Source organism: Nicotiana tabacum, chromosome 18 (genome assembly GCF_000715075.1).
Source record: "Nicotiana tabacum cultivar K326 chromosome 18, ASM71507v2, whole genome shotgun sequence".
Classification (NCBI taxonomy): Eukaryota; Viridiplantae; Streptophyta; class Magnoliopsida; order Solanales; family Solanaceae; genus Nicotiana; species Nicotiana tabacum.
Genome location: NC_134097.1, coordinates 99553747 through 99571703, shown reverse-complemented (window position 1 = coordinate 99571703; position 17957 = coordinate 99553747). Strand labels below are relative to the sequence as shown.

Sequence of the window (17957 nt, the reverse complement as noted above, 5' to 3'; positions counted from 1 at the left end):
TTTCTTAATCTTGGACTATTCTCTCACGGGGTTTTGCTCGTGGTTTGTTGTATATGTACTTGTATATGAGTATATAATGTTACTCCATGCTATTTACATTTATCTAACAGTTCAGTACATACGAAAAATGATTTGTTTATATTTTTGTATAATCCCCAACTCTCCATTTTAATACTCGATCCTAACACCTAGTAAAATCAACCCAATCAATGCAAATCATTTTCTCCTCTGACGCTACCTTTTTTATTAGTTTTATTATTATTATAATCTTGAAGCTTAAATATAGAATTTATTAAGAATTTCTAAGCAGAAGTGTGAAAAGAGATTTCCATTATTCTAAGGGTTAGGTCTGTGATTTCAAGTCCCAAGGCCAGCTAATAATTATTGCCTCAGTTTACTTTTATTTATCCAGTATTTCAAAAATAAATTTTTATTTTTACTTGTCACTTTTTGTATATCATGAGAAGATAATTTTTTTTTTTTTGTTATACCCATAATATTAATTATTTATTTCAAATTATTTTCTCAAATTTATTAAAAATATGCATCAATTAATATGAGTATAATGTTAAATTATATATTTTATTTATTATTATTTTTTAAGAGTTGTGCAAATTCTATAGTGGACAAGTAAATACTTTTACTGAAGAGTACATACTTAAGAGAAAGCACGAGGGACAGTCCATCAACGGTGTAGCATATTGTAAAAAGCTTTCGGAAGAAAACATAATAGGAATCACAGAGTATTCCCTCTGCCCAATTTATGTAATTTACATTTTATAATTATATGATTTTTTTTCCTTTTAATCGCAAATTAGCATACAAATTTTGTCTTTTTTGAAATAAAATTTATGTATTTAAAATTTATTTAAAAAAAATTATAAATTATAATAATTAACAGTTCAATCTATTTAAATATCGTATAAAAATTGCGATAAAAATTTATTTGACTATTAAAATTTGAATCAAATAAACTGGACGGATGGAGAATTATTTAATTGTGACTACACATAATAAAGTTTTTCTTATTGAGCTTACTAACGGACTGCAGTAGTAAATCTTTTTTAAACATGAGTCAACTTTAGAGAATAAAAAGTAATAACAAAAAGATCCTAGCCCTACAATTGTTACTTTTTCTTGAAGATGTTTAGCTAACCCTGCAAAAAGCTTGAAAGCCATGACAGTGAATTTACGATATTATATCTCTACACCGCCTTTCCAATATCAATCATCTACAATAGACTCCTATTAATATAAAATAGTTATTACCCAATTAAATATCTGAAAATAGTCTTTGAAAATAAAATATATAGAGTGCGTTGTGCTTTTTTTTTTTTTTAAAGCTTGAAAAGGGGTCGTAAAATCTCAATAATGAGCAAAAGAGAATTGCTTTTACAAGATTTTCAAGAATGATATTACTAGTGAAACTACAATAATTTAATCCGTACGATATTAAGCTTTTTAAAAGTTCTTGACATTATCAAACTTTTGATTCGATTTGCATTACTTTGACTTAAAGACTCCTTCTATATTATAGGAGGGACAGAATAGATTTATGTAACGAAGGTTTTGGGCCATTATTTTGAATTTCCACCTATTACCACACTTTGTTTCTGAAAACTAAGTTATACCATGTACATAACAATTAACAAAGTACAAATTTTCTCCCATCTTTTCAACTTATTATTTTTCTTCATCACACATTCACACTTAATTGTGATAAAGAACAACTTCTGAATTAATAAAACTAGCTCAGAGATAAAAAAATATTTTTTTTTGGTTTTACACCCGATGTTAGGTATTAACTTTGGGATCGGCTAATTTTAATTTTCATCGAAAAGTTCTGCTTTGATGGATAAAGTAACCTCAAAGCCGATTTCATAATCATAATTTGAACGGAAAATTAGGGGATCAGGGGCGAAACGATATGTCAGTTGACTACCCTTCGTTGGAAAATTATATTATATATATAGGTAAAATATTACTCCCTCCGGTCCAAAATAAGTAATTTTTTGATTGTTTTCACACATATTAAGAAATTCACCTTTTAACATTAATTAGCAATGAAACTGACCATATTAACTTTTACTATCTCTTCACATAAACACTCCTAACACATACTCCAACATTAATTACTCTAAAGACAATGTAGGAAAAAAATAATTAATTCATTCTTGAAATCTGGAAAAATTACTTATTTTGGACCACAAGAAAAAAGCTGAAAAATCACTTATTTTGGACCGGAGGGAGTATGTTTTAAAGGTATATATCATATATTGAACATTCTTTGTCGGCGAATTTTTTCACTTCTTTCAAGTTTGAATACTCTTGAAGAAATTTCTGACTTCGCCACTGTTAAGGATGCAATAATACTTATTACTCACAAACTGTAGGTGGTAATAACTTTCAAATATTTAGAAGGACAAGTATATCTTTTTGATATCTATTTCTCAGATGGAGGTGAGTGAATTAAAACTAATTCCAAGAATATCCTACAAACAAATCCTTTGAAATAATACTCCACATGCATGAAAAAAAATAGTGGACACAAAAAAATATTTAGATAATTCTACAGTAGTAGTATTTCATTTTCTTAAAATAGATTTTGTGTTTTGTTCAATTATTTTATAGTAACAGTAGGGGTTTGATGCAGGCGTGGGTATAAATGCAGAGAACCTTTCTTCTTTAACTTCTCCCTCTCTTTCTCTCTCTCTCTCTCTCTCTCTCTGACCCTGCTAACTTTCTAATATAGTGATACTTCTCTCTCTATCTTTATTGTTTTCTGGTTGTTTGTTTCTCTTAAAATCTTCCTACAGTGACTGTACATTGCAGTTTGTAACATCACCCTAAATTCAAGAAAAAAAGAGCATTGTACAGTTACTGTGTTACTGAGTAGCACACAATCTGAAAGAAGGTATCTTTTCTTCCTTCCTTCCTTCCTACTTTTGGTCTTGTCTTTCTCAGTTTCAGAGCTGAGCTTAGGAAGTTGTGTCTGTTTTACTCTGACTAATACTGTTTTTCCTGCTATGTTTTTAATAAATGAGTATTTATGATGCTGAAATTAATGTCTCTGGTCTTCAGTTAACTTGAATTGTGTTTTCTTGGACATTGGTTGGCACTTCTCTTTGTAATTTTGAAGCAAATTAAAGCTTTGAGCTTTGTTTTCTCCCTTATATATGTGTATTGAATTGGGATGTTGTTAGTTACCTCTTTTCCTATTGTTTTGGAGGGAGCTAGCTTGATTGGTTTCTCTGTTCTGCTTTTAGCTAAGCTTCTTGGAGGAATTTTCCTTAATTTTCAGGCGTAATTGCTTTCTTTATTTTATTTGCATTTGTTGAACTAGAAATTTTGGGAATTATTGTTCAGTCTTTATGCACAAATGCAGAATCTTGTTCCTTCAATCTCACTATTTGTGTGGATGTTTAATGCTTTTTCTCTTTCTTCTTTCTGTAGCCATCCTACCTCAAGGGTAAGCAGTGTTTCCTCATTAACTCTAATGTGACTCAAACTCCTGACTTATCAATTGGAAGTGGGGAGGCATTTCACTAGCTGAGCCAAACTCTCTCATCTCGACGAGGAACTTTTAGAAGTGGCCAATTGTTTGATTTGTATGTTATAGGTTGTTTCCTGGATTTTCTTTTTAGCTTGTGTAAATTTGATTCAATTCCAAATAATGGATATGAGTAGCAAGAATGATACTGAGCAACTAAAGGTGAACGAGGATGCTGGGAATTTTCAGTTACCAAATATGTCATTAGAGTGGCAATTAAGTGACACCAACTTGACAAATGCATCCATTGGAATGATCCCTAAAAGTGATCCTACAGTAGATTCATTTTATCCCACTATTTGGGATCGACCTACTAATTCCCCAAACTTAAGTTTCTACGGTAATAATGTTCAAATTAATCCTAGCACTACAAATCCACACGGAATTGCAGAAATTGGCTCAGGCCGTGCAAGAGGTGGTGTTGATAGAACAGTTGGTATGAGTTGGAATCCACCGAATGCAATGCTGAAAGGGGGCGTGTTTGTACCGCCTAATATTGGAATGCTTCCTCAAAGCTTAGCTCAGCTTCCAGCTGATTCAGGCTTCATTGAGAGAGCTGCAAGGTTTTCGTGCTTCAGTGGAGGAAACTTCAGTGATATGATGAACCCTTTTAGCATCCCTGAGTCTGTGAAGCCTTGTTATAGGGGACTTGCGCCAACGTGCAGGTCAGAAGATGTTTTTGCAAGCAACGGATTAAACTCACCCTCTGCTATAAACCCTCAGAAGCAGCATATGAGAAATGCGGTTGAAAGTTCCAAGGATGTTGCTTTACATAGAGAGCATGAGACCAATAAAGAAAGCCCTCTCAAGAATGCGAAAAAGAATGAAAACTTTGGTAAGTCTCAGGGTGAAGGAAAAGAAGCAGTTGGATTGTCCGGAAATGAGTCTGATGAAGCTGAATGTAGTGGCCGTCAAGAGGAAATGGAAGGCGCTAGGGAGGAGTCTTCCTCAAAGGGCCTTGGCTCAAAGAAAAGGAAAAGAAATGATCAGGTAGGTCATTGTTAATAAGTATGTTCTGTCTTAATTACTATAGCTCCAAATAGTCCACATTTTCTCTGAAACACTTGGTTTATGCAATTTTGCAAAATGATTCTTTGCTGAGTGTTCTTGTCATTTTTGGCAGGATGCTCAACCTGATCAAATGAAGGGAGCGCAACAACCGCCAGCTGAACATGCACAAGATCAAACTGAAATTCAGGGGGGACCAAACTTGAATTCAACTGCCAGCAAACCCGGTGAAAAAAACAGTAAAGAGAGGTCTCAAGCTTCAGATCCACCTAAAGAAGAATACATACACATTCGAGCTCGACGAGGCCAGGCAACGAATAGCCATAGTCTTGCAGAAAGAGTAAGACTTCATAGTAGAAGCTTTAATTCTTGGGATATATACTTGTTCTTGAAGATAAGTGAGGTGGTTCCGGTTGCAGGTAAGGCGAGAGAAAATCAGTGAACGAATGAAGTATCTTCAGGATCTTGTACCTGGTTGCAACAAGGTTTGTTTATTGTTACACTGTTACTAATATTTAATATTGCATTTTCTATGTATGTTACCTGGGGTTTGATTTTTCAGGTCACTGGTAAAGCTGTAATGTTGGATGAAATCATTAATTATGTACAATCTCTGCAAAGACAGGTTGAGGTATGGAATCCATTAAGTGATTATCTTCTGCACATTTTCTCAAAATATATCTGTTCTTCCCTTCAAAATTCAAGGAATAATTTGGTTGCTTCATATTCTGCTGTTGGATGTGAACTATTCCCTCCCCTTCTTTGGCCTTTCCTGGTTGTTTTATTAAGTGTTTTATTACCATATAACATTGACACGTATTTTCCTCTGCACATTTAATATCTGAACAATTTTTACTATTTGCTAATCTCATGCTAAGTAATTTTGCCATGAAAAAGTTCATGGCTCCTATGTATTTACGAATGGCTCTTATTGTTCTCACAGTTCCTCTCGATGAAGCTTGCAACAGTAAACCCACAGCTAGATTTTAATCTTGATGGGCTCCTTGCAAAAGATGTAAGAACTATTAAACTTTTCTGAACATTACATAAAGCAGAACACGGTGCATAAGTCCCAGCTGCTAATGCTGGGATGTACATTTGCATTTTATTGCAGATCCTCCAGTCGCAAGCAGGGCCTTCATCCTCACTTGTTTTTCCACCTGATAATATGACCATGCCTTATACTTCTTTGCATGCATTGCAATCCGGTCTGCTTCAGTCAGGTTTTCCTGGTGTGGGAAATTGTACTGATTCATTTCGTAGATCCATCAATTCCCATTACGCCTCTATGAGTGGTGGCTATAAGGATACTTCATCTCAGGTAGAATTTGACTAGCGCTACGCGTTCCAGGTTTTAAGTTGTATTGATCATATTTTCTCTGCCCTTCCAGGATAGGGATAAGGCTGTGTACATCCTACCCCCAGACCTCACTTGTGGGATTACACTGGATTGTTGTTGTTGTTGTTACTCGTCATAATGAGTCGTGAACAAAAGTAATTTTGCTTTATGTTTTAAGCATTTGCCTTGTAATTCATATTGTCTTAGGTACCTAATATTTGGGATGACCAGCTACATAATGTTGTAGAGATGGAATTCAACTCAAGCGCGCCCCTCAATAGCCAGGATTTAAGTAAGTGTTTTCTATGATCCTGCATGATTCTCTTCTTCTAAATTAGCATTAGCTACTCTAAGAATCACCAAAACTCGCTGTATTTGTAGGTTCTCTGCCTCCTGGCCAAATGAAAGCAGAACCTTGAAATGTTTTGAACATCAATTGGATACACTTTCTGTTTCTTTGGGGACTAAGGTGCATAGATTATTTTGTTTTTGGGGCTCGAAAAGTTGAACATTTGGGAAGTTTTCACATTGAGAGCTCCTCATATTCAAGGTGTGCCTCCCCCCTGGCGGAGTTCTGAGTTCAGTTGTACAGCAAGTCCACTAAAAGTTTCTTTTTATGGGTCAATCTATATAAGCACTATATTATTGGCTCCAAGGACCGAAGATTTATACACATGATCGAAATTCTTCCTTCAACAAGAGCAAATGAGGGTTCAAGAATTTAGGCGTTCGGGATAATAAGTGCAAAGGAGATTAGTCAATCATTCATATTTAGTTTTAATCTTGGATCTTTGAGATGAAATGGTTATGTTTCTCAAATGTATTGGAGGAAACCTGAAAATTGTGTGCTTTCGATGATAGAAAATGAAGTTTCATTCTTTTGATTCCAAGATTGTCCTTCTCTACATAAATATTTATGTAGTTCCTGAAAATTGATTAACCTTGGATTCCGGTGCGAATCCAGATTAGTCAGGCCAAGTGAATATCAGATACTAGATGGTTAAAAAGAGAAGTCCGGTGGACTAAGCTCCCGCTAAGCGCGGGATCCGAGTAAGGGCCGAATCACAAGGGTCTATTGCATGCGGTCTTACCCTGCATTTCTGAACAAGGATGTTTCCACTTCTTAAAAAAAAAAAAAAAAGATTAGCCCTTGACTAAAAGCTCTTTCCCAGTCCCTTTATTGTTTTATTTTCTGTCATTGTACAGCAAATTATTTGCTAGAAAGATGCCATAATGATATCTGTACATCTTACCTACATTATCACATCAGTCAGTGAATGGGGTCATGGTATTTATAAATAACTGAGTTGATAAGATTCTCTGTACCAGATGTCTGATAATCTTACAAGTTTCCAGGAAATAAAATAAATTGTCTTGGTAGTTGGTGGGACAAAGGGAAAAGGAAAAAGCATGAAAATCTTCCAATATTCTGTCTGAAATGAGGATTCATTTATAATTTGAGGAATTAAAAAAATTACATTCTTTTTATTGTTTTCAGCAAGAATTCTACTAAATATGTTATTCTAATAGTCACACTTTCTGAAAGGGATCCAAAGGGATATACATTAGACTGTCACACAGATAAGAAAATCAGCAAAGAGATGCAAAAGAAATTTGGAGAAAGCTATGTCCCAAGATTTATGAAATTCCAAGGTGATAAAAAGGTGGCTACTTTATTTTAGTGTTTATCCATATGCCAGATGGGGGTGTGAAATAAAATTATTTTAATTCGATTTTGTTTGCATTTATGTGTAACACCTTCTTGCTGATTTCATTATGTTGAGAAAGAATGGGAAAAGGATACTAATAAAAGAAAGGATGAAATTCCATGTTTACACAAGGCTAATAGTTGAAACTGATGCACCATTATGCCAGTTCTAGTTATAGTGTTGAAACTTTTCTCCTTGACTTGAGGTTTTTTTCTTCTTGAATTGGATTCCATATTTTCTTTATTTGATGGTAGAAAAATGTTTTTTTTCTATTGATGTTTTTTGTTACTAACATTTATTTGTATTCAACTTAAATTTGCCTGGTTTAATCCACGGTTTTGTTTAATTGACATTATAAAGTAGTAAGAATTCTGGAAGTACCAAATTCTACTAAATATATTATTTATTTTACTAGGAACGTGGGATTCATTGTTGTTCATAGATGTCAAGTGGGGGGAAATATAATCATGGATGTAGATAAACATTGGACTAATTTCTTAACCACCCAGTTTGAGACTGGAAGAAGCAACCTACAAATGCATACATAACCATCCAAGGTTGTGGTTAGATACATAGGATTCATCTATCCTTAATCAGAGGTCGACAAGAGCAAAAAAAAAAACTAGTAAGGAGGCGATTGCTCCTTTAATGAGCCCGACACGGCACAAATCCAGATTAATCAACGTCCCAAACAAAAAATGCGGGACACCGGGTGAGAAACAAAAAAAACACAAGCATACATAGAAAAACAATAAAACAATTACTTGACTGACAAAAAATTTTAATTAATTGTTCATCCAAAATTCCTTTAACAAAAATTTCTCGCATGCAACCCCTCTGCCTCCTTCCCTCCAAGGAACATAAAAAAATTCTCTCTTCTGACAATTATTGATGACATTAGGACAGAAAGAATGCCAAAACAAGATGCTTCAGAATCACTCCCAAAGCTCATTACTCTCAGTTCTTACTTCTGATGGCTCAACAACTGGGGCCTCTGCACACTCCTTTAACTGTTCTGATGACTCTATATCCCCTTCCTCATATCTGCCCCATCTTCCTCCAAGAGCCATTGACATCATATCATATATCTTGTTACCTAATTCAGCTGGACTGTCAGGCTGTACAAATGAGTGCCACATTAAATTTGTGTATTAGCAATAAACAATCACGTATAATACTGATCTAAGATGAGCTTAAATGGAGTGAAATGGCATGTTAGGATTCATGTAGGAATAATTATTATTGAAAGAAATGTAATATTTGCAAGGTTTTCATAGTACTTACAGTAAATCCACTAGAGATCAATGCTGTATCATACAACAGTTCCACAGCCCGCTTGGCATCAGAACTATCAGGCGCGTTCTTGCATGCAGCCTGCAAAAGTGCACTCTCAGTGACAATGTCAAATAAAGAAATGAGACAAGTTCTAATATCAACTTTAATATTGACAAGTGGTCCTCAGTCCTCACACCCTATGTGTTTGTAAGTTTCTGCAAAGCAAAACTTAGCAGTAATACATGTAACTGATTTAGCATATCATCCATCTGCTGCACATATTTATAGAGTAAACTTCTATTATTATTAACATCTTATAAGTTGATAAACAGCCAATAAAATGCAACTTCACTACACTATTCCAGTTTTTTTATGAGAACAATGGTGCTTATGTTCCTGAAGTTCAAATTATTAGACTGCCTTCCTGACAAGCCTCAATTGTCTCTTATTTTTTTCGTTTAACATCTGATAGTTTTTCTAACACCCACGTCTTGCTTTCTATGCTATAAATGTTTCAAATATCTTTATATGATTCTTGAAAATTTAGAACACTAATTTAGATCATTTCACAGTTCAAATGAGGAACTTGAATAAATCATGTGCTAAAACTTACATTGAGGTCTTTGATGATTGGATGATCAGGATTAACCTCCAATATTCTTCTCCCTCTCATAAACTCCATGGCTGAAGTGTCTCCTAGGGTTTGAGCTTTCATCAACCTATTTAATAGAAAAAGATAGAACTTCAACTCGATCTAGCGAAACTAACAAACAAAACGAAAAAAGGAAGATTAAAAACCATAACCAACAGACCTTTCCATGTTGGCAGACCAACCAAACTTTCCAGATACAAGCACGCATGGTGATGAGCTCAACCGATTTGAAACTTGTACTTTTGCGACCTTTTCTCCCAGCTGTTGCTTTATCCAGTCACATAAAAGATTAAACTCTTGCTTGGTTTCTCGTTCTTTCACCTCATCCTCATCACCTGAAATTAATGTCAAAGATTGTAATATCAAAATTAATTTGGAGAAGGGTCAAATTCATTGACCCTCCCCTTCCCTCTTTCTCCTCTTCCCCTTCTACTCTTTGATTGAGTTTCAAGTACATGAAGAAAAACATAACAACTCACATGCTGGAGCCCAGTCAATGAATGAACAATGGTACTTACCAAGCTCCAAATCCTCCTTGCTTATGTCAACAAACTTCTTTTCCTTGTAAGTTTGTAGATTTTGGATGGCCACCTCATCAATAGGTTCAACGAGGTACAACACCTGTATCCCCGCAAAACATGTGCAAACGTTTTGATCAATGGACAAACATAAGGTGATTAAGTGGAGATTTAAGCCACAGAAGCTGATCCTCTGAGACCCGACAAACCCTAGAACATGAGATATCTCCTTGCCTTGGCAAACTCATTTTGATGAAAGTTGAAATTGTGTTTTATTTGGTATCAAGTATGAGATCACAAAAGGGCCAAAAATTTTCTCTTTTCAAGAAAATATATGTTGCCAAGACTATAAACTGTTCCTGAGATGCAAACAACGTATAATGCTGTATTATGGGAAGAAAACTTTATTAATGGAACCAACAAAGCAAGGTTCCAATCTCATTGCGATTGAAGGAGCAAGAAAACTTGGTAGAAGAATGACATTCTTCACCCAAACTTTAGAGAGAAGGTGAACGGAGAAAGACGTATAAATGGTCTAAGACATCCACGAAGTTGACACTTCAGTATTATTTTCGACCAACAGACTTGATTGCTTACACTTTTTATGAGATAAGTACATGATATTCGTAGCTCCCTTTTTTAATGGTTGAACGTCAATGCACTCTACTGAATGTTAAAAGAAACACAATCATCGAGCACTAACTTAGCTCGAGCTACATTCATAATCCATTTACATATATATTTTGATAGCACTGTATTCAAGAACTACATACCTCTATCCCTTTCTGAACCAATTTCTCCAAGAAAGGAGCAGTCTTGGCACTCTGCAAGCTATCTGTTGCCAAGTAATAAATGGCCTTCTGGTTCTCACCCATGTTCTCAACATAATCATCGAAGCTTATCAACTCTTCTTCACTCTTGGAAGAGAAAAATCTCAACAATGGGGTAATGCGCTTGTGGTTTCCGGTGTCTTCGATACATCCCAACTTCAAAAATTTACCAAAATTCTCCCAGAATTTTTTGTAATCCTGGATATCAAAATAGTCCCGCTCTTAAACTCTTCCAGGCAAAATACTAAAGGAAAGAATGCTTTGATTAGTTCATACCTCTTTGTTCTCACTTTCAGAAAGATCCTGAATCATGTCAAATGTTTTTCGTACTAGTCTCTTTTTCATTATCCTAACCTGGATGAAATCAGCCAAACACATTAAGCTCAAGAATGTATAAGCTTTGAACTTTTAATCATCACTGACATCATTGCAGATCATTAAACAGGAAAATGAAGTTTATAAAAATAGCAACTGTCATTAATTCACAAAAAAACAAAAAGGTTTGCCCTTACAATTCGGCTTTCCTGAAGGATTTCCCTTGAAACATTGAGAGGAAGGTCATTAGAGTCCACCAATCCTTTGACAAAGCTTAGGTACCTTGGAAACTGCGGTGCATGAAAATAAGGATGAATTGCCAGAAAAGATGAACATTGCTCGCCAACAGACAGTCAACGGCACATAAAGAAGCCTTTAGCAAAGAATAAATAAATACAATTAGGAGCACGTCACAAGTTCAAATCCTGCTGGAGAACCAAATCTGGTATTTAAGCAAATAAGGATACAGGGATACCCATTTTTAACAGACTTGAAGCTGAAAACACCAGATTTTTTGGTTATTGGAAAAAGAGAAAAGAAGATACACAGTGAGTGGTTTGTAGACCTTTCGAACAGATCTTAATAACAATATTTCAGCAATTTTTAGCAGTCCTATCTTGATACTATACTACGAATTCCATTTCAGTGTTACGAGATCTCTTGCTAGTTCTTCCCATTTGTTATCACAACTCTAATATACTCCATTAAATTAACTGCATCCAGTTGCAAAACTAAAGGGTGAATGACACCAGAAGCTTAGTATAAGAAATCACTCAAATCAATAGTTCAATGTCACCATTGATTATTCTCCACAATATTGCAGGTCAGCAAAGTGATAATACTTCAAATCAGGAAAGATAACACGTGTGTTACGAAACCAAACAGGGAAACATAATCTTCAATTTTCAACCTCATACACAAAAGTGTACCCGTGTAGTATGAAATAGCCTTGTGGAAGCATCAGAAAGAATTGGAAAGAGTTCCAACAGTCGATCTGCGTTACAGTGGGTGATGGGAGGGAACAAGGATGTGGCCAGACAATTGGACTGGAGATGAACCATTGTGCATGAAATTCCCTGATCTGTTAACATTGGTGTTACACCCGAATGCGACTATTGCACACAGCAGAATGTGGAGCAGCTTGAGATTTGAAATTCACAAGAAACCTATTTGACTGAGAAGTGGAAGGAGCTGCTCAGCTATAAAACATCATGGAGTGGCTGAGCATACTGTTGGACAAAGGAGACTCTGTAGTGGAGAGCAGACAAAAAGGGTATTTTTTTCCATTAAGTCATGCTACAAACTCCTTTGTAAAGAGAGATGAATAGTGGTACATGGGCCATGGAGTATGATATGAAAATCAAAGGCACCGTCAAGAGCAAGTTTCTTTCAGTGGGTAACAACTAATAAGGCATGTTTGACACTGGAAATTTACAAGAATGGGTGTAAACTTGTAAGTCTGCCTAATAGGTGTTTTTTATGCTGCAGCAACAGAGAATTACCAGCACACTTATTACTACACTGAGTTTGTTAAGGAAGTTTGGAATATGTTCCTTAATGTATTAGGGGCGCAGCAGGTAATGCCGAGAACTGATTAATGAAGCATTGGAAAGCTGGCAAGCACAAAAAATAAAGGAAAGAAGTGTAAAGTTGTTTGGAAGATAATCCCTGCTTGCATTTTTTGGGCCGTCTGGGGGGAGAGAAACTATAGGTGTTCTGAAGATAGAAATACAGCCATTTTTTGTTTTAAAAGCAGATGCTTACAGATGTTAAAATCTTGGTGTTACCTTTCTTTTGACTGTGATGTAAATGCTTTTGTGCATTTCACTGCACGTTTAAAAAGGAAGATGGAATCTTTTTTCTTTACATAATATGACCAGCTTGGTACAAGTGAAACGAATATTTGCTATTACCTATCAAAAAAATATTTCTTAATTTTCTTCTTCATCTATATCCTATATCAGAAGTTGAGATAGAGCTAGAAATTCAACTTACCAATTCCCCATCAAAATCATCAGAAATGAATACACGCTTCACATACAAACGAATATTTTTTGTCTTGGGATTTGTAACATCTTCATTGTTAAGAGGAGCCATTCCAGGTATATACAGAACACTTCTAAACTCCACCTCACCCTGCACATATCATTCTCAGCGTTAAAAACCTCAAAATAACAAATGTATTTAGTCTTTTCTAATACGAGAGTGTTACCTCTGTAGTGAAATGAGTATAGGTAAGTGGATCCAAGAACTCGTTGAAAGTTTTCTTGTAGAATTCCTGGTATTGTTCTTTCTCAACTTCCTTTGGATTCCGCATCTACAATTTTACAAGCACTTTATATCACGCAGATGCACACTAGGCATAAACATGTGCCTTGTTTGCTGATAGGAGTACAAAGTTGAGCTCATAATAGTAACTTTCACATGTAAGCTAAGTAGTAACATACCCATATTGGTTTTGTCTCATTTGTCAACTCCCAATCCCAGTACTTCTCAGTTTTGGTCTTCTTTGTCTTTTTCTTTTCTCCCTGTTTTTATGAAGAGAAAGGAAACATGAATCTCAAAGGCCTTAGTAAGCTTCCAAAAGAAGGAAAGACAAAACACAGTAATCACATATATGAAGTCATCACCTCTTCTTTTTCTTCTCCCTCCTTTGGTTCTTCCTCTTCTTCTACCTGTCGAAACAGCACCAATAATCAACGAAAAGCTACCAAGTTAAGTAACAAAATAAGATAAAGCACTAAGACATAATTAAAACAGAAAATCCCACACTCAAACAAAATAATCCCAGAAAGTACAACAATCTTTTACAAGCAACGCATCGTGCTATCTCCAATTGATGAAAATTATACTTAATTTAAGTCTTAATTAACACTTCGAATCCTGTTTCTTCCACTACAGAAATCTCATGCACAATCACAAGGGTCATCCAGGGGTGCTAAAATTTATTTGAGCCTACCCACCCCACCCCCTCCCAAGAGAAAAGAGGAGATGAAAGAAGAAGTGAAAGGTAACTTAGGTTTTAGTGTAGTCATAGACAGGTGTGTTTGTTAAGGCTAAAGAGAGACGAATTTAAATAACGAGAACTATGGAAAACATATTAGGAAGAAGGAATAAAGAATAGACGCCAACACCCTAGCTGAAACAACACACTAATTCTTCCTCCAAGACATCAGCAAATGTCGGAGGAGGAGGTTAAACCAGTTTTTATATCTATCAAAGCACCTCACCTCAATGGTTCTTGACTTCTCCTGCCATGTATAGATGGGGAAAGAAACAAACTGCGAGTAATTCTTCACCAAATCTTGAATCCTCTTTTGTTCTGAAAACTCATATTTGTCGTCATCCTACAAGAAAAAGATTACCCTATAAGAATGCAATCCAACATAAGGAACAAAAACGTTCAATGATAGTTTACCAACACAACTGATAAACAGCTAAGAAAATCAATTATATATTGATTATTATTAGAGCAGTGTCTTATTATTAGTATTCTGCACCCCTTATCACGCAGAGAATTTACCAACTCCAAGATTTTCTTTACCTTTACTTCATCACGATAGGTACACATGGTCAACATCATTCGGAGAAGATACAACAAATAGATTAAAACAGTAAAGACAGCATATGCCAACCCCTGGGACTTGGCAGTGAACAAAGCCACGAAAAAGAAGCAGAAGTACCCACTTACCCTTAAATAAAGTGTAATTTCTGTTCCTCGGGATAGGAGGTTTTCAGGATTAGTTTCCTCTCTAATAACATATGAGCTACTATCAGCCTCAGACTCCCAAACATATTGTTTATCTGACCTTGGGCTCTTTGTTGACACCACCACCTAAATGTAGAAATAAAAACAATTAGCACAATCGTAATTTATATTTCCTGGAAACTAGTAGGTAAACAAAAACCATGTGTAAGAAGAATTGCACCTTTTGAGCAACCAGAAATGCAGAATAGAAACCAACACCAAATTGACCAATCAATCCATTGTCAGCTCCAAGGTCCTTGTTTTCCTACAGATAGGATTGGTACAACTGTTAGAGATAATGCTAAGTCTTAGACCTTGAAAAGTCGATCCAACATCATGGAGATACTCCTCAGTACCTTCAGAGCCTTCAAGAATTTTGAAGTGCCACTTTGGGCAATAGTCCCGAGGCATTCTATAAGCTCCTCCTTGGTCATTCCAATACCAGTATCCCTGCATAGACAAGTTAACTTTTTAAGTTCCGTTTATTAGAAAAGCATTATGTGGCTAGCATCTTAACAAACATACGTAATGGTAATAGTTCCATTGTCTGGGTCACATTTGATGCGAATCTCCAGCTCACCAGCATCCCCAAGTAAAGAAGGTTCAGTCAAACTCAGAAACCTCAACTTATCAAGAGCATCACTTGCATTACTGCCAAATAAGGAGCCAAGTCAGAAATAAACCTCAAATAGTTTGAAAAGAAAATTCCTGAAGTCACTTATTAGAATCCTAAGGGACTTCAGATAGTGCACCGAAAACATAATTCTATGAATGACAAAGAAATAAGCCCTCAGGGCCATCTAGTAATGGTGATCAAAGTTACAGCACTGCCACAAAGCTTTCCAAAATTCACAGATGGAACTCAACACACACCTTATAAATCTCGACAGCAAAGTGAAGATCAGTAATTGTTTAACAAATAGCAATAAGCCAATAAAATATTGTAACCAAGAAACAACATAGTAGTAAACAAGAGATGGCCTTACCTTACAAGCTCTCGGAGGAAAACCTCCTTATGACTGTAGAGACTGTGAACTATCAAGTCCATTAGACGACTAACCTGCAATAATCAACATTCCAACTTTCAGCCCCACAAAAAGAGAAGCATAAAGATATGAAATTCAAAGATTTGCCAATTAAATAAAAACAAGGCTATCACATTAGTTATACTAGGCGTTCAGTAACTCCCACAACTAACAATAACAAAAGATTAAATATTTCATATGATACCACAAAAACAGAAAATAACGCTATAAAATTAGTTCTACTAGGGACATTCAAGAACTCCTCACAACTGACAAAAGACTAAATCTTTCAAATGATACACAAAAATAGAAAACAAGGCTATCACAAATTAGTTCTACTAGGCGTTCAAAAGATCACACAATTGAACAAAGATTAAATCTTTCATGTGTTTACAAAAAACGTTATCTAGAGTACCATATCCTCATTCCCTAAAAAGCAACATCCAAAATTCCAACTTCCAATTCCTTATTCAAAGGCCCAATACAGGTAAAAACTGAAATATTCAAACTAAAGTTCATAATGAAAGTCAAAAACCCACCTCAGCCTGGTACTCATGAGTCTCTCCAGAGCTCTCAGGAGCTTCCTTTTCAGCTACAGCAGTTGCTGCCTCACACCTTACCACTACTCTGTTGTCTTTCTTCTCCAGCTTTGTCTTTAACCCATATTCACAAAATCTATTCTTTGGCAAGAAAACACTTTTGAAGCAAAACCTATTGGCACTACCACTCCTCAATGAAAACGATGCCGTGTAGGGGAGTGAAGACATAGAAGCAGAGGTCAAACTCCTGCTTAGTACTGGTGCCATTGGCTTAACTTTTGAGAAAAACCCACAACGAATTTTTATGTTTGAATAGGTGTTTTTGGTGTGTTCTTTGTAAAAGAGATAAAGGGTTGGTTGGGAAGAGTGAAGAAATGGGGAGTAGTGTTTTAAAACCCAAGGAAGGGTTTAAGGGAAGAAGTGGAGGGTTCTAAAAAGGGAAATACTTTAATGAGAAGGGGGTTTTGTTTGGGAATTGTAAGGGGAGGATGTTGCCACTTCAGCAATCAAAATATCCTCATAGCTCATATTATTTTGAATTCTTTTTTTTTCCCCTCTTTAATCTTTATTTACCATGTTATAATGTACACTAACTTGAAAATTAAAGCAATCTTTGCGTCTAATAATTCTTCTCAAGATCGCGGTTATATTGAAGTTCTCACCATTGTAATCAAAATAGTATGAGCTGATGATTTGCTTAACTAAAGGCAAAGTGAGGCCATGACCTCTCAATTTAACTAAAGTAACACCAATATTAAATATAGTAATAATATTGAATAATTTCATTGGCTGATAAAGGCGCTTTCTGTAGCTGCCTTAGACAGCTTATATCTCTAATGGGCAATCTTACTCTTTTGATTATGTCATTTACTTTTTCTGGCATCCAAAATCATTCACGCGGGTTCTTGGCTACCGTGAAAATTGTTAAAATAGCACGGGTTAGCCAGTTTTCAAATCGATCATTTAAAAATAGTCAGCGTTTATAAAATTATTAAAAAATGGTTACTATTTTACTGTAACAGGGACCGATCCAGCATAATATTTCTACTATTAATAAACGGTAATGAGAGGTGCATCCAGTTATGAAAAAAGAGCAGCATCCGATTCCAAACGGGTCAGAAGGGTGATTTTGTAAATATAATAATATTGAATAATTTCCATTGGCTGATAAAGGCTGTAGCTGCCTTGACAGCTTATATCTCTAATGGGCAATCTTACCCTTTTGATTACGGCATTTACTTTTTCTGGCATCCAAAATCATTCACGTGGGCTCTTGGCTACGGTGAAAATCGTTAAAATAGCACGAGCTAGTTATTTTTTGGATCGGTCATTCAAAAATAATTAATATTTGTAAAATTATTAAAAAATAATTATATTTTCCTGCAATAGAGACCAATCCGTCATAATATTCCTATTATTAATAAACGGGAATGAGAGGTGCATCCGATT

General features: G+C 35.4%; 2 protein-coding genes across 3 annotated transcripts; one reads left to right on the top strand and one right to left on the bottom strand.

Moving 5' to 3' along the window:
• The first annotated feature begins 2655 nt into the window (after nucleotides 1-2655).
• On the top strand, nucleotides 2656-6787 carry LOC107797757 (transcription factor bHLH49). Of its 2 annotated transcripts, XM_016620681.2 has the most exons (9): nucleotides 2656-2914; nucleotides 3454-4540; nucleotides 4674-4898; nucleotides 4978-5043; nucleotides 5121-5189; nucleotides 5502-5573; nucleotides 5673-5879; nucleotides 6105-6189; nucleotides 6279-6787. In XM_016620681.2, the coding sequence occupies exons 2-9, from the start codon at nucleotides 3674-3676 to the stop codon at nucleotides 6314-6316; spliced, it is 1629 nt and encodes a 542-aa protein (XP_016476167.2). In that variant the 5' UTR covers nucleotides 2656-2914; nucleotides 3454-3673; the 3' UTR covers nucleotides 6317-6787. The 2 variants fall into 2 exon arrangements, with proteins under 2 accessions (XP_016476167.2, XP_075093189.1); XM_075237088.1 differs by lacking the exon at nucleotides 6279-6787 and having other exon boundaries at nucleotides 2692-2914; nucleotides 5950-6179.
• A 1560-nt stretch (nucleotides 6788-8347) lies between these two features.
• LOC107797756 (heat shock protein 90-5, chloroplastic) lies at nucleotides 8348-16957 on the bottom strand. Its single transcript, XM_016620680.2, has 19 exons — nucleotides 16509-16957; nucleotides 15931-16004; nucleotides 15470-15595; nucleotides 15301-15394; nucleotides 15126-15209; nucleotides 14888-15031; nucleotides 14427-14543; nucleotides 13827-13871; nucleotides 13644-13724; nucleotides 13409-13513; nucleotides 13192-13332; nucleotides 11394-11486; nucleotides 11158-11235; nucleotides 10825-11079; nucleotides 10052-10154; nucleotides 9694-9868; nucleotides 9495-9600; nucleotides 8891-8980; nucleotides 8348-8724 (listed from the first exon to the last, which is right to left on the bottom strand). Exons 1-19 carry the CDS (start codon nucleotides 16773-16775, stop codon nucleotides 8542-8544), a joined length of 2361 nt encoding a protein of 786 aa, XP_016476166.1. The 5' UTR covers nucleotides 16776-16957; the 3' UTR covers nucleotides 8348-8541.
• Between the last annotated feature and the right edge of the window lie 1000 nt (nucleotides 16958-17957).